We start from the raw sequence: 17,500 nt of genomic DNA, 5'->3' as shown, positions 1-17,500 counted from the left end.
AAGCTGAGACGTTGCTGAGCTTTCTTGACAAGGCAGGTGATGTTGGTAGACCATGACATGTCAACGGTGATGTGCACTCCCAAACACTTGGTGCTTTTCAATGATTCCACAGCACTGCCATTGATGGTAAGGAGTGTGTGTGGGTTTTGATTTCTCCTGAAGTCCACAGTTATTTCCTAAGTTTTATTGACATTGAGATGTAAATTGTTTGTGTCACACCAGTTGATGAGTTGGTGTACCTCATCTCTGTAGGCTGAGTCGTCGTTGTCGGTGATGAGGCCCACCACTGTTGTGTCATCTGCAAACTTGATGATACCATTTGTCAGTTATCAGAATCAGAATCAGAATATTTTTTTATTGCCATTGTTTGAGAACGGGTTCACAAACTAGCAATTTTTCTTGGTGCAATCATGCAACATAAAACACATAACACAGAATAGGTAATAAAATGAGCTGTAACTGACCTATCAGATCTTGTTATTATTCATGTGCCTGATGGCCGAGGGAAAAAAACTGTTCAGGTGGCGGGAGGTGTGGGTCTGGTTGGACCGTAGTCTCCTGCCTGAGGGGAGAGGGGAGAATAGTTTGTGACCAAGGTGAGAAGAGTCAGCTGTGATCCGAACCACACGCCTCCTGGTCCTGGAGGAGAACAGGTCCTGGAGGGATGGGAGCTTGCAGCCAATCACCTTCTCAGCAGCACATACGATGCTTATCCTGGACTGTGGCGCCGGGGAACCACACGGTGATGGAGGAGGTGAGGATGGACTCGATGATGGCTGGGTAAAACTGCACCAGCATCTCGGTCGGCACCTTAAGTTTCCTCAGCTGCCGCAGGAAGTATATCCTCTGCTGGGCCTTCTTGATGAGGGAGCTGATGGTCGGCTCCCACGGAAGGAATCCACAATGGAGACGGGGGTGGGAGAGTCAATCAGGGAGAGGGGGGATGGTGGGGCTGTGACTTTCCTGTAGTCCATGATCATCTCCACTGTTTTCTGGGCGTTCAGCTCCAGGTTGTTGAGGCTGCACCAGGACGCCAGCCGGTCCACCTCTCTCCTGTAGGCGGACTCATCGCCATCCGAGATGAGCCCGATGAGGGTAGTGTCGTCCGTAAACTTGAGCAGCTTTACGGACTGGTGAATGGAGGTGCAGCAGTTTGTATACAGGGAGAACCTCTGCACCCCCAAGAACTTGGTGCTGCTTGCAATCTCCACTGCTGTGCCTTTAATGAAGAGTGGAGTGTATAATCGCGAAGACCTCAGGAAAGTGTTGTCTGCAACAGTTTACATATGAAATGGCATACGAAAGGATTTTTCCAGCCAAAGCCAGTGGCAACGACTGGACCTAACAAGGCTTGATTGCAAAATGAGAACAGGTGCGCCTGTAGACAAAGTTAAGGTTCTGCATAACACATGTTACAGACAGTGGAACCTATAAATTAGGCATTAATCACCAAACACAGGAAAACACAAGAATATTTTACTGTTTTGATGGCACAACCTGCTACCCGTTCACACCTGACACTAACGCGTCACATTACACCGGGGAGGGGAAATGGCTAATCAGGCACAATTGGGACATTTTTAAAATCAGAATCAGAATCAGAAATACTTTATTAATCCCCGAGGGGAAATTAAACATTTTCAGTACAATCCCATTCAAGAGCAGACAAACATTACAGGAGACAGAAGAGGATCGCTGACGGGTCTGCCAACTTCCGGCGCCCCTTACAGAAAAGGTGAGAAACAGGTAAACGTGGGGGGAATATTCGGTCCAAGCCTGGGCCCCTGGAGAGGGGGTCCAGACTGAGGCCAAAGGGGAAAAAACCCATAGCCATAGCACACATAAGCATGCGTTTAAGAGGGAAACATCAAACGTGAAAGAACACAAAGGACATTAAAAACATTAAAAGAGCAGAGCTGATGCAACCAGTCACTTCTACATACAGCTACAAAAAAATAAACAAATACATTTAAAAAAAACATATACACTGTGGTGGCCTCTGCGGTGTTCCACGCCATCTCCTGCTGGGTTGAGGGAGCATGGCCAGAGACAGGAGCAGACCCAACAAAGCAACCAAGAGAGCTGACTCCACCCTCGGCTCTCCACTAACTCTCGGCCAGTCTGCATGGATGAGCGAGGATGCCTTTAAGGAGATCGAGGTGTCCGATACCTGCTCATTCACTGTGAAGCTTGTCCGTCCCGGCGCTCCGCAGCCCTGTCTCTTCATCAAATCTGAAGATAGTTCTGTTACAGACCCCACACATAAATATGAAAATGCATCATTGAGCAAGCCCAAAATCTTGCATGAACAAATATTGATCTAACAAAGTTCAAGAAGAATCATAGCAACCGAGCACCATAGCAACGACTGGGAAAACAGGCAAATATGAAAGAGGACACACGAGAGGAGGGAACAAAGGTGATTAGTTTTGACAGAATATTTCCAATCCTAAAAAAAAAAACAGGCATTAATGGCTGTGTGTTGAGAGTAAAATTGACTGTTATAAAAGATGCACACTAGCTACTTTACATTGTATAAAATTGTAATAGAATATTTGCATGAATGTGAGGGCTGTACTCACTTTTGTGAGTTAGTGTTCATGTAATAAAACGCTGACTCGTGTTTTCAACTTTACAGTTACCTCACCGACTTGGACAGAATCTCAGCCCCCAATTACATCCCCAATGAGCAGGACGTTTTGAGGGTCCGTATCCCAACCACGGGCATCATCGAGTACCCTTTTAAGATCAAAGGAGCTACCTTCAAGTTGAGTATGATGTTATATGTTCATTTTTTTCTAATAATTTGGAGGAGACATTTTGACTTGCATAAGATTGTGTAAGAAAATATTAGCTACTTTTGATAGCAAGGGAGGTAGATCTCCTCATTTTGTGCAATAGTGAATAGTCATAAAAGTGCACAATTCATCCCTCAAATGTGGTGAATGTTAAGTCCCGTGGACCCGAATGGGTTTCAGCCATAAAAGTCTTAAATGTACGTTTTTTATATATCTTTATTACTTTCAATGTTTAAATCAAATTAACTTCAAATCTAGCGGTAACACTTTAGTATGGGGAACATCCATCCATCCATCCATTTGCTACCGCTTGTCCCTTTCAGGGTCACGGGGGGGGGTGCTGGAGCCTATCTCAGCTGCATTCGGGCGGTAGGCGGGGTACAACATATTGACCATTAATTAGTTGCTTATCAACATGCAAATTAGTAACACATTGGCTCTTAATTAGTCATTATTAAGTACTTATTAATGGCTTATTCTGCATGGCACCTAACCCTAACCCCAACCCTAACTCTAACCCTCTAACCCTAACCAAATAACTCTAAATTAAGTCTTTGTTACTTAGAATATGTTCCACCTACTAAAGTGTTACCAATCTAGCCGTTGATATTAATTTTTTTTGTTAGTTTTTTGTATGTATTATGCCCTTTTTGTCAAAGAAAACCATTCTTTTAATGGCAAAAACACAAACTATGCAATATTCGTGCACACAATTTTTTTTCAACCATATCCACAAAATTATTATGTCACTACGAACTCACCATTATCGTTTTTATTACAAATAAGCAGTTGGCAGATTCAAAGCAACTACGGTATGCATCAAATTTGAATATATGGCCCTGTATGGTATTCTGGCGGTATCTAGTGGTTGAGGGGGTCAAATTAAACCTCTAATAGGATTTGCAGGTATTTCAAAGGGAAATGCTCGGATGAATTTGGTTTTCTTGGAAAAAGTATTATAAAATAACAGGTTTACAGTGTATTGAAAAATGGCCATTATAAAAGGGAGTCAATAAGGGCCAAAAGGGTCCAAGGGAACTCCAAAGTATACTGACTCCAGAGCAAAGAATGGACAATGCAAATTTTGAGATGAATTCCTCCATATTTCATCCCGCTAACCTTTAAAATGAACATTTTGTTGCATAATGTCATCTTTAAAGGCCATAAAAAAAGACCCACAAAGGTCCCAGGTCTCCCCAAAGGTTAATGACGCAATATAAACGCCACATGTTTGAAATACTATGTAAATAATCTTAACTGTCAAAGAAGCGTAAAAAGACACTGAAAATTGAACACATTAAAACTGTCCTGTTGCTCTAAATATTACTTCACATGACGTCATGCAGCGTTTGAAGTATCCTAACTTTTGAACAATGTACAAATATTTTTTTTCAGCTTTTACCTGAATGTAAAAAGAAGGTAATCATCATTAACCATAATTGTGGCGCTGGAGTTTCACTGCTTTGTGAGTCTTTTTTTTTAATGTTTTTTCTGTTGGAATTAGGTGTCAGAAAAATAAAACACACAAAAAGCTGTTAATGCTTTAAATTATATATTGGGGACTTTTTTTGTCCTGTGATGTACATTTTTGCTTTATTTTAGGCCAGGGGTCGGCAACACAAAACGTTGAAAGAGCCATATTGGACCAAAAATCCAAAAAACAAATCTGTCTGGAGCCGCAAAAAATTAAAAGCCGTATATAAGTGTTATAATGAAGGCAACGCATGATGTAAGTGTCTATATTAGCTATATTAGCCTACTATCAAAATGACTTTAAAATTCTTATATAAGTGTTATAAGTGTTATAATGAAGGCAACACATGATGTAAGTGTTTATACTAGCTAAAATAGCCTACTATCAAAATGACCATGTGTCGCAGGCTGAAGCAAATCTTCGTTGACAGAAATGTTGACATTTATTATTTATTCTACACATTTTTACAACATTAGAAACCATTAGTAAATCAGAGGCTACTCAGAAGGTGAAACAACTCCTGGACATTCCTGGCTTTTAATGACCAAAAGTATAGATGTGTGTTTGTCCAAGTTAAAGGAAATGGCAGGCTGTCTTCTTTTAATAGATTTATTACAATCTTGGACAAGTTAGGTCATGTTTGCTGTGGTCTGGAACAAAATGGCACACCAGCAACTATCTGAAATGCAGCCAATATTACAGACAAATAATGTGTCATGAGACATGCAAAACTTAAGTATATACAAAGAGGATAAAAGTAAAGGATATTAAATGAGCTCAAATATACCTACAAACGGGGCATAATGATGCAATATGTACACACAGCTAGCCTAAATAGAATCTTAGCATTGATTAGCTTGCAGTCATGCACTGGCCAAATGTGCCTGATTAGCACTCCAACAAAAAACATACTAAAACAAAATGATTATTTTCCCCCCCATCTTTTTCCATTTTCAATGCCGGGTTGCTGACCCCTGTTTTAGGCCATACCTTTGGTTGTGTTACTCCAAATGGATTGTTTTTCCTAAAAAAAAAAAAATGTTTTTACTAGTCATTTTAAAGGCCTACTGAAATGCGATTTTCTTATTTAAACGGGGATAGCAGGTCCATTCTATGTGTCATACTTGATCATTTCGCGATATTGCCATATTTTTGCTGAAAGGATTTAGTAGAGAACATCGACGATAAAGTTTGCAACTTTTGGTCGCTGATAAAAAAGCCTTGCCTCTACCGGAAGTAGCAGACGAGTAGCGTGACGTCACAGGTTGTGGAGCTCCTCACATCTGCACATTGTTTACAATCATGGCCACCAGCAGCGAGAGCGATTCTGACCGAGAAAGCGACGATTTCCCCATTAATTTGAGCGAGGATAAAAGATTTGTGGATGAGGAAAGTGAGAGTGAAGGACTAGAGGGCAGTGGGAGCGATTCAGATAGGGAAGATGCTGTGAGAGGTGGGTGGGACCTGATATTCAGCTGGGAATGACTAAAACAGTAAATAAACACAAGACATATATATACTCTATTAGCCACAACACAACCAGGCTTATATTTAACATGCCACAAATTAATCCCGCATAACAAACATCTCCCCCCTCCCGTCCATATAACCCGCCAATACAACTCAAACACCTGCACAACACACTCAATCCCACAGCCCAAAGTACCGTTCACCTCCCCAAAGTTCATACAGCACATATATTTCCCCAAAGTCCCCAAAGTTACATACGTGACATGCACATAGCGGCACGCACGTACGGGCAAGCGATCAAATGTTTGGAAGCCGCAGCTGCATGCGTACTCACGGTACCGCGTCTGCGCATCCAACTCAAAGTCCTCCTGGTAAGAGTCTCTGTTGTCCCAGTTCTCCACAGGCCAATGGTAAAGCTTGACTGTCATCTTCCGGGAATGTAAACAATGAAACACCGGCTGTGTTATCCGGCACAACAGTCAGGGGGTGCATTATATGGCAGGGGTGCATTATCCGGCACAACTCCTGCCGCAATACACCGCTTCCCACCTACAGCTTTCTTCTTTGCCGTCTCCATTGTTCATTGAACAAATTGCAAAAGATTCACCAACACAGATGTCCAGAATATTGTGGAATTTTGCGATAAAAACAGACGACTTAATAGCTGGCCACCATGCTGTCCCAAACTGTCCTCTACAATCCGTGACGTCACGCGCAGACGTCATCATACCGAGACGTTTTCAGCAGGATATTCCACGCAAAATTTAAAATTGCACTATAGTAAGCTAACCCGGCCGTATTGGCATGTGTTGCAATGTTAAGATTTTATCATTGATATATAAACTATCAGACTGCGTGGTCGGTAGTAGTGGGTTTCAGTAGGCCTTTAATATATTAATACTTTCATATATCAACAATACACTGGGGAATACTTACGTCCAATAGAGAAAAACAGATGAAAAACATCCCCACAGCATGATGCTGCCACAACCATGGTGCCTGGTTTCCTCCAAACAAAAGAGGTATTTCTTTGTCTCATCAAACCAGAGAATTTGTTTCTCCTGCTCAGTGGCCTTGTGGTTAGAGTGTCTGCCCTGAGATCGGTCGGTCGCGAGTTCAAACCCCGGCCGAGTAATACCAAAGACTATGAAAATGGGACCCATTACCTCCCTGCTTGGCACTCAGCATCAAGGGTTGGAATTGGGGGTTGAATCACCAAATGATTCCCGGGTGCGGCCACCGCTGTTGCTCACTGCTCCCCTGTGGGGATGGGTCAAATGCAGAGGATAATTTCACCGCACCTAGTGTGTGTGTTTCAATCATTAGCACTTTAACTTTAACTTTATTGGTCTGAGAGTCTTTCAGGTGCGTTTTGGCAAATGTTTTTTACTAAGAAATGGCTTCAGTCTGGCCACTATACCTTACAGACTTGATCGGTGGATAACTGCAGGCATGTTTGTCTTTCTGGAAGGTTCTCCTCTCTACACAAAGGAATGCTGTAGCTCTGGCAAAGTGACCCTGTGGTTTTTGCTCACTTCCCTGACTAGACTAAGATGAATGCAGCAAAGATAGGTGTGCCAAGCTTGTGGCATCGTATTCAAAAAGACTTGAGGCTGTAATTTCCACCAAAGGTGTATCAACAAAGTATTGAGCAACGGCCGTGAATACTTATTTACATGTGGATTTTTTTTAGTTTCAATACATTGGCAATTGTCATTATGGGGTATTTTGAGGACAAAAACAAATGGAATAAGACTGTACCATAACAAAATGTGGGAAAACGTTAAGAGCTTTGAATACTGTCCGGATGCACTGTAACACCATCCAAAGTAGAAAGCAGAGTTCTAGGTTCTAGGCAGGCATATATGAGGGGGCCGTCAGAAATGTGAAGGGGGCATCATGTGTACAATCTGCTCCATCATGCTCCAGCACTTTTTTCCATGCTTATACAGTAGTAAGATTGCCTTCTTCATAGAATTTGTATGTTAGCTACAGTGAAGGCCTGATTCACAGCATGAGCAGTCTATATAATAGCGTTTTAACTATTAGTGGGCATGTTGCCTGTGATTTAGTAAGACTGCATGTGCAATTGTAAAGTGGTTATTGAAATGAGGATTTTGCGTGTACTTTACGGGGCATCACCACGGAGACACTCTCATTTCCTGCACATTCATGTTATTATGCTCCTACCTGTGGCGTTTTGTTATGTTTTCAAACAAGCAGCAGACATTTACCACTTTTTATGGGCATTTTACAAGCTGTTGTGCAGGGCACCATTTGTTTTTTGTTTTTTTAATCAGCCATCACAACATTTATCTTAACATGATGGCCTAATTCTTATTTTGACATGGGAGAGAGGCTGCACTTAGTCCGCTCAATATGCAAAAGTGCATATTTCAAAAAGTTTTTTTTTTTTTTTCATTTAAGAAATATTTTATTAATATATATTCTATGTGAAAAAAAAAGCTTCTGCTGGTTGTTCTTAACCACAATAAGGTGGTAATCTCTCTGGGAGGAAACTAAAAAATACAAGTAAATAAGTATCCTTTATCCACATTTTATCAGCCATCACAACATTTATCTTAACATGATGGCCTAATTCTTATTTTGACATGGGAGAGAGGCTGCACTTAGTCCGCTCAATATGCAAAAGTCATGCTTGCCAACCTTGAGACCTCCGATTTCGGGAGGTGTGGGGGGGTGGGGGGGGGTGGTTGGGGCGGGGCAGGGGTATGGTTGGGGCGTGGTTAAGAGGGGAGGAGTATATTTACAGCTAGAATTCACCAAGTCAAGTATTTCATATATACACCGTATTTTCCGCACCATAAGGCGCCCTGGGTTAAAAGCCGCGCCTTCAATGAACGGCATATTTCAAAACTTCCATCCATCCATCCATCTTCTTCCGCTTATCCGAGGTTGGGTCGCGGGGGCAGCAGCTTAAGCAGGGAAGCCCAGACTTCCCTCTCCCCAGCCACTTCGTCCAGCTCTTCCTGTGGGACCCCGAGGCGTTCCCAGGCCAGCCGGGAGACATAGTCTTCCCAACGTGTCCTGGGTCTTCCCCGCGGCCTCCTACCGGTGGGACGTGCCCTAAACACCTCCCTAGGGAGGCGTTCGGGTGGCATCCTGACCAGATGCCCGAACCACCTCATCTGGCTCCTCTCGATGTGGAGGAGCAGCGGCTTTACTTTGAGCTCCTCCCGGATGGCAGAGCTTCTCACCCTATCTCTAAGGGAGAGCCCCGCCACCTGGCGGAGGAAACTCATTTCAGCCTCTTGTACCCGTGATCTTGTCCTTTCAGTCATAACCCAAAGCTCATGACCATAGGTGAGGATGGGAACGTAGATCGACCGGTAAATTGAGAGCTTTGCCTTCCGGCTCAGCTCCTTCTTCACCACAACGGATCGATACAGCGTCCGCATTACTGAAGACGCCGCACCGATCCGCCTGTCGATCTCACGATCCACTCTTCCCCCACTCGTGAACAAGACTCCGAGGTACTTGAAGATCTCCTCCCCAACCCGGAGCTGGCACTCCACCCTTTTCCGGGCGAGAACCATGGACTCGGACTTGGAGGTGCTGATTCTCATCCCAGTCGCTTCACACTCAGCTGCGAACCGATCCAGTGACAGCTGAAGATCCTGGCCAGATGAAGCCATCAGGACCACATCATCTGCAAAAAGCAGAGACCTAATCCTGCAGCCACCAAACCAGATCCCCTCAACGCCTTGACTGCGCCTAGAAATTCTGTCCATAAAAGTTATGAACAGAATCGGTGACAAAGGGCAGCCTTAGCGGAGTCCAACCCTCACTGGAAACGTGTCCGACTTACTACCGGCAATGCGGACCAAGCTCTGGCACTGATCATACAGGGAGCGGACTGCCACAATCAGACAGTCCGATACCCCGTACTCTCTGAGCACTCCCCACAGGACTTCCCGAGGGACACGGTCGAATGCCTTCTCCAAGTCCACAAAACACATGTAGACTGGTTGGGCAAACTCCCATGCACCCTCAAGGACCCTGCCGAGAGTATAGAGCTGGTCCACAGTTCCACGACCAGGACGAAAACCACACTGTTCCTCCTGAATCCGAGGTTCGACTATCCGGCGTAGCCTCCTCTCCAGTACACCTGAATAGACCTTACCAGGAAGGCTGAGGAGTGTGATCCCACGATAGTTAGAACACACCCTCCGGTTCCCCTTCTTAAAGAGAGGAACCACCACCTGCCATTGTCTGCCAATCCAGAGGTACCGCCCCCGATGTCCACGCGATGCTGCAGAGTCTTGTCAACCAAGACAGCCCCACAGCATCCAGAGCCTTAAGGAACTCCGGGCGGATCTCATCTACCCCCGGGGCCTTGCCACCGAGGAGCTTTTTAACTACCTCAGCAACCTCAGCCCCAGAAATAGGAGAGCCCACCACAGACTCCCCGGTCACTGCTTCCTCATAGGAAGACGTGTTGGTGGGATTGAGGAGGTCTTCGAAGTATTCCCTCCACCGATCCACAACATCTGCAGTCGAGGTCAGCAGAACACCATCCTCACCATACACGGTGTTGATAGTGCACTGCTTCCCCTTCCTGAGGCGGCGGATGGTGGACCAGAATTGCTTCGAAGCCGTCCGGAAGTCGTTTTCCATGGCCTCACCGAACTCCTCCCATGTCCGAGTTTTTGCCTCTGCGACCGCTGAAGCCGCACATCGCTTGGCCTGTCGGTACCTGTCCACTGCCTCAGGAGTCCTATGAGCCAAAAGAACCCGATAGGACTCCTTCTTCAGCTTGACGGCATCCCTCACCGCCGGTGTCCACCAACGGGTTCTAGGATTACCGCCACGACAAGCACCAACTACCTTGCGGCCACAGCTCCAATCAGCCGCCTCGACAATAGAGGCGCGGAACATTGTCCATTCGGACTCAATGTCCAGCACCTCCCTCGTGACATGTTCAAAGTTCTTCCGGAGGTGGGAATTGAAACTCTCTCTGACAGGAGACTCTGCCAGACGTTCCCAGCAAACCCTCACAATGCGTTTGGGCCTGCCAGGTCTGTCCGGCATCCTCCCCCACCATCGCAGCCAACTCACCACCAGGTGGTGATCGGTAGAAAGCTCCGCCCCTCTCTTCACCCGAGTGTCCAAAACATGAGGCCGCAAATCCGATGACACAACTACAAAGTCGATCATGGAACTGCGGCCTAGGGTGTCCTGGTGCCAAGTGCACATATGGACACCCTTATGTTTGAACATGGTGTTTGTTATTGACAATCTGTGACGAGCACAAAAGTCCAATAACAAAACACCACTCGGATTCAGATGCGGGCGGCCATTCTTCCCAATCACGCCCCTCCAGGTTTCACTGTCGCTGCCAACATGAGCATTGAAGTCTCCCAGTAGAACGAGGGAATCACCCGGGGGAGCACTCTCAAGTACTCCCTCGAGTGAATCCAAAAAGGGTGGGTACTCTGAGCTGCGGTTTGGCGCATAAGCGCAAACCACAGTCAGGACCCGTTCCCCCACCCGAAGGCGGAGGGAAGCTACCCTCTCGTCCACCGGGTTGAACTCCAATGTGCAGGCTCTGAGCCGGGGGGAAACAAGAATTGCCACCCCAGCCCGTCGCCTCTCACTGCCGGCAACGCCAGAGTGGAAGAGAGTCCAGCCCCTCTCGAGAGAACTGGTTCCAGAGCCCTTGCTGTGCGTCGAAGTGAGTCCGACTATATCTAGCCGGAACTTCTCCACCTCGCGCACTAGCTCAGGCTCCTTCCCCCCCAGCGAGGTGACGTTCCACGTCCCAAGAGCTAGCTTCTGTAGCCGAGGATCGGACCGCCAAGTGCCCTGCCTTCGGCTGCCGCCCAGCTCACATCGCACCCGACCTCTATGACCCCTGCTATGGGTGGTGAGCCCATTGGAGGGGGGACCCACGTTGCCTCTTCGGGCTGTGCCCGGCCGGGCCCCATGGGGGCAGGCCCGGCCACCAGGCGCTCGCCATCGTGCCCCACCTCCGGGCCTGGCTCCAGAGGGGGGCCCCGGTGACCCGCGTCCGGGCGAGAGAAATCTGGGTTCCTTGTCAGTGTTCCTCATAGAGATCTTCGAGCTGCTCTTTGTCTGATCCCTCACCTAGGACCAGTTTGCCTTGGGAGACCCTACCAGGGGGCATAAAGCCCCCGGACAACATAGCTCCTAGGATCATTGGGACACGCAAACTCCTCTACCACGTTAAGGTGGCAGCTCAGAGAAAACTTTGTCCACCTATAAGCCGCCCGGTGTTGTAAGCCGCATCTAACTGCGCTAAAGGAATGTCAAAAAAACAGTCAGATAGGTCAGTCAAACTTTAACAATATATCAAAAACCAGCGTTCTAACAACTCTGTTCACTCCCAAAATGTACGCAAATGTGCAATCACAAACATACGTATATCAACATGGACAGAGCTGCGTGAAAAAAGCCACCCGGCCTCTTCGCGTAAACTTAAACTTACCTTAACCACTCGCTCATCTTTTCTTCATCCATCCCTTCGAGTTAGCTTTTATGATGACGCCGGCTGGAAAGGTCTCTTTTGGCAAGGTCTTCCTTTTGAATATCACCATGGGCGGAAGTTTCTGGCCATTAGCATGGCAAGCTAGAACCACAGTGAAGGATGACTTCTCATTCCCTGTGGTGCGAATATTCACCGTACGTGCTCCCGTTGTATCCACAGTGCGTTCACAGGAATATCAGTTGCTGTGAAATAGTAATCCGTGTGCGGATGGAGAGATTGCGTCTTTTCATGAACCGGATCCCTGACGCTTAGTAGGAGCCATTTTGTGGTCTTTACAGATGTAAACACACAAAGGAAATTAAACGTAATGTGATATCCGCGCGCTTTTTCTTCTTCTACGCGGGCGGGTGTTTGCTTACAGTAGAAGAAGAAGCGCTTCCTGTTCTATGGGGGCGGGTGCTTACCTTGGCGGTTGCTTGCGTAGAAGAAGAAGCGCTTCCTGTTCTACCGGGAAAAAAGATGGCGGCTGTTTACCGAAGTTGCGAGATCGAAACTTTATGAAAATGAATCTTAATATTTATCCATATATAAAGCGCACCGGGTTAAAAGCCGCACTGTCAGCTTTTGAGTAAATTTGTGGTTTTTAGGTGCGGCTAATAGTGCGGAAAATACGGTATATATATATATATATATATATATATATATATATATATATAAGAAATACTTGACTTTCAGTGAATTCTAGCTATATATATATATATATATATATATATATATATATATATATATATATATATATATATATAAGAGAAATACTTGAATTTCAGTGATATATATATATATATATAAGAGAAATACTTGAATTTCAGTGTTCATTTATTCACACATATACACACACATAACACTCATCTACTCATTGTTGAGTTGTGGGTTGAATTGTCCATCCTTGTTCTATTCTCTGTCACTAATGTTCTAACCATGCTGAACACCCTCTCTGATGATGCATTCTGCTTCGTCTCCTTGTTGTATGCGCAGTTGTGCACTTCACTCTTTAAAAGCCGTAGATGTTATTGTCACATATGCATGTACAGTAGATGGCAGTATTGTGCTGTTTAAGAGTGTCACAACATTGCTGTTTACGTCAGACGAACTGCTTTACGGTAGACGAAAACGTGACTGCTGTTGTTGTGTGTTGTTACCGCACTGGGAGGACGTTAATGAAACTGCCTAACAATAAACCCACATAAGAAACCAAGAACTCGCCCTCGATCATTCTACAGTTATACCGTGATTGGGCAGGCACGCTGTTTATATTGTGGGAAAGCGGACGTGAAAACAGGCTGTCGACACGTCACTCAGGTCCGCCTGAATTTCGAGAGATTTTCGGGAGAAAATTTGTCCCGGTAGGTTTTCGGGAGAGGCGCTGAATTTCGGGAGTCTACCGGAAAATCCGGGAGGGTTGGCCATTATGGCAAAAGTGCATATTTCAAGGATTTTTTTTTTTCATTTAAGAAATATTTTATTAATATATATTCTATGTGAAAAATACAAAGGTCATTTAAAAAAACAAAACAAAGGACACCAAAACACATCAATTTAATGTGTTTTAATCAACTTTTTAAGTTAGGCCTGGGCAATTATTTTGAATCGGGGGCCACATTTAGAGAAAAAAAATGGGGGTGTCTGGGGGCCGGTATATCTATTTTTAGGAACACTAATACAAAACCTCACAATAACGTCTAATTGAATGCTAAAAAACATTACGACAGACCGCCTTAAAAAACGTAATGGCATTTTAAAATTTTCTATGAACGATAAAACACTGAATATTGACAAAATATGAATGTCACACCCCCTTTCGAACGACATATTTTACAATCAACTGAAACGCAACAAAAGTGCAACAAACAGTGAAATATGAACACGAAGGGTACAAAATAAACCCACGTACAATCTGATATATTTGATATATCTCTAAGCTTTAGAACTTTGTTGTGAAAATCTCCTTCCGCCCACACTGCTTGGTGCCTCGTCTGAGCTGCTGTGACATAGATTACCATAGTAACTAATTAGATGACCATAGTAACTAATTAGATGACCATAGTAACTAATTAGATTACCATAGTAACTAATTAGATGACCATAGTAACTGGTATATCAGCCATATGCGCAGATTCCAACCATTTAAATACTTTGTATAGTTCAAGACTTACGGTCATTTAAAACATCACTGCACATCATAATGGCAGCTACACTTTCCATCTTAAAGATCTAAAACAATTATTTGGGAATGTCCGGCGGGCCAGATTGAAAAGCTTAACGGGCCGCATGTGGCCCCCGGGCCTTAATTTTCCCAGGTCTGCCTTAAGTCCCTAGCAGCTATAAAATGATGCTGCTGAATAGACGATACACTATTGCCAAAAGTATTTGGCCACCCATCCAAATGATGAGAATTAGGTGTCCTAATCACTTGGCCCGGTGTATAAAATCAAGCACTTAGGCATGGAGACTGTTTCTACAAACATTTGTGAAGGAATGGGCCGCTCTCAGTGATTTCCAGCGTGCAACTGTAATAGTATGCCTCCTGTGCAACAAATCCAGTGGTGAAATTTCCTCGCTCCTAAATATTCCAAAGTCAACTTTATTATAAGAAAAGTGAAGAGTTTGGGAACAACAGCAACTCAGCCACCAAGTGGTAGGCCACGTAAACTGACAGAGAGGGGTCAGCGGATGCTGAAGCGCATAGTGCAAAGACTTTCTGCACAGTCAGTTGCTACAGAGCTCCAAACTTCATGTGACCTTCCAATTAGCCCACGTACAGTACGCAGAGAGCTTCATGGAATGGGTTTCCATGGCCGAGCAGCTGCATCTAAGAAATACATCACCAAGTCCAATGCAAAGCGTCGGATGCAGTGATGTAAAGCACATTGCCACTGGCTTTTCCACCGGTAATCTGATGGACGAGTCTAGTCTCGGTTTGGAGGTTGCCAGGAGAACGGTACATTTCGGACTGCATTGTGCCGAGTGTGAAATTTGGTGGAGGAGGAATTATGGTGTGGGGTTGGTTTTTCAGGAGTTGGGCTTGGCCCTTTAGTTCCAGTGAAAGGAACTTTGAATGCTCCAGGATACCAAAACATTTTGGACAATTCCATGGGATGGCACTTCAAGTTCATATGTGAGTAAAGGCAGGTGGCCAAATACTTTTGGCAATATAGTATATTTCTATATCTTGATATATCAGTGAATTCAATTGAATATAGGTTGAAAAGGATTTGCTAATCATTGTATTCTGTTTTTATTTACCATTTACACAACGTGCCAACTTCACTGGTTTTGGGTTTTGGATAATAACGGACAGCCAGCAAAGCTTGGAGATAATTACAGCGTGGGTAAGTTTACAGACGCAAATAATGGTAGCCAACACAGTCGTTTTCATCATCGTTTAAACGGGAATAGCAACTGATATCTCTTTTCGACAAAACAAGACGGTGTGACTCGGTTGGTAGAGCAGCCGTGCCAGTACTCTGAGGGTTCCAGGTTTGATCCCCGCTTCCGCCATCCTAGTCACTGCCCCTGTGTCCTTGGGCAAGATACTTTACACACCTGCTCCCAGTGCCACTCGCACTGGTTTAAAAGTAACTTAGATAATGGTTTTCACAATATAAAGCGCTATGAGTCACTAGAGAAAACTGCTATTTAAATATAATTCACTTCACACTCACAGTCTGTAGATGTCACGATCGATGCCTTGCCTGCTGATGGCATCATATAGCGTCGAAAATAATAAGTGTCCACTTTCTCCCAGGTGTTGACATATTATGTAGAACATGTTTAATGCACAGCTTCTTGTTTTGGCGCCGCCGGTGTGAAATTAAATTTCCTCATCTCACAATGAAAAGCATCCGATTGGCCCACCTTCGTCACCAACACCCACCCTGTGTCATATTGTACGCTATTAAAGAACTGTACTTGGGATATATTCCGAACTTGTCCCACTCATTTACAAGACGAAATCAAATATGATTGGATTTTTTTTTTCTGACAACTTTTCGTTTCGTATTTAGTTCGTGGACACTGGTTCACTGAGGGCTGAGCACTGTGCTCACAGACTCGCGGAGCCTGACACAAGTGATGGATAGAAAAGAGGGAAGACGATATACGAGTGTTGAAGCGTGTCCCTTTTTCAACGGATTTCTACACTACTACCGATAATTTTGTCATTTTAGACAAAAATAATGCTATTTGGTAGATATGTCCGATAATATCGGACTGCCGATATTATCGGCCGATAAATGCTTTAAAATGTAATATTGGAAATTATTGGTATCGTGTTCAAAAAGTAAAATTTATGACTTTTAAAAAGGCTGCTGTGTACACGGACGTAAGGAGAAGTACAGAGCGCCAATTAACCTTAAAGGCACTGCCTTTGCGTGCCGGCCCAGTCACATACTATCTACGGCTTTTCACATACACACACACACACACACACACACACAAGTGAATGCCACACATACTTGGTCAACAGCCATACAGGTCACGCTGAGGGTGGCCGTATAAACAACTTTAACACTGTTACAAATATGCGCCACACTGTGAACCCACACCAAACAAGAATGACAAACACATTTCGGGAGAACATCCGCACCGTAACACAACATAAACACAACAGAACACAAATACCCAGAACCCCTTGCAGCACTAACTCTTCCGGGACGCTACAATATACACCCCCCGCAACCCCCTACCCCAATACCCCGCCCCCCCCACAACCCCGCCCACCTCAACCTCCTCATGTTCACTCAGGGAGAGCATGTCCCAAATTCCAAGCTGCTGTTTTGAGGCATGTTAAAAAAAATTATGCACTTTGTGACTTCAATAATAAATATGGCAGTGCCATGTTGGCATTTTTTCCCATAACTTGAGTTGGTTTATTTTGGAAAACCTTGTTACATTGTTTAATGCAGTGGTCCCCAACCACCGGTACCGGTCCGCGGACCGATTGGTACCGGGCCGCACAAGGAAAAAAAAAAAAAAAAAAGTGTTTTTATTTTTTTATTTTTTTATTAAATCAACATAAAAACACAATATATACACTATATATCAATGTATATCAATACAGTCTGCAGGGATACAGTCCGTAAGCACACATGATTGTATTTCTTTATTTAAAAAAATAAAATAAAAAAATAAATCCCCACCCCCCCACCCCCCGGTCCGCGGGACAAATTTTCAAGCGTTGACCGGTCCGCAGCTACAAAAAGGTTGGGGACCACTGGTTTAATGCATCCA

At 44.6% G+C, this 17,500-nt stretch overlaps 1 protein-coding gene across 1 annotated transcript in view; it reads left to right on the top strand.

Annotated features, from left to right (window-relative positions):
- Nucleotides 1–17,500, top strand: part of LOC133574469 (guanine nucleotide-binding protein subunit alpha-14-like) — a 45,391-nt gene that overhangs the window by 10,472 nt on the left and 17,419 nt on the right. Inside the window, exon 4 of the mRNA XM_061926625.1 lies at nucleotides 2,639–2,767. Coding sequence (XP_061782609.1) covers nucleotides 2,639–2,767 — 129 coding nt within the window. The remainder of the gene's footprint in view (nucleotides 1–2,638; nucleotides 2,768–17,500) is intronic.

The sequence above is a fragment of the Nerophis lumbriciformis genome, linkage group LG32 (genome assembly GCF_033978685.3).
Source record: "Nerophis lumbriciformis linkage group LG32, RoL_Nlum_v2.1, whole genome shotgun sequence".
In the NCBI taxonomy this organism is placed as follows: Eukaryota; Metazoa; Chordata; class Actinopteri; order Syngnathiformes; family Syngnathidae; genus Nerophis; species Nerophis lumbriciformis.
Note: the sequence above shows the minus strand (reverse complement) of the source record. Positions and strands in the feature narration are given on the sequence as shown.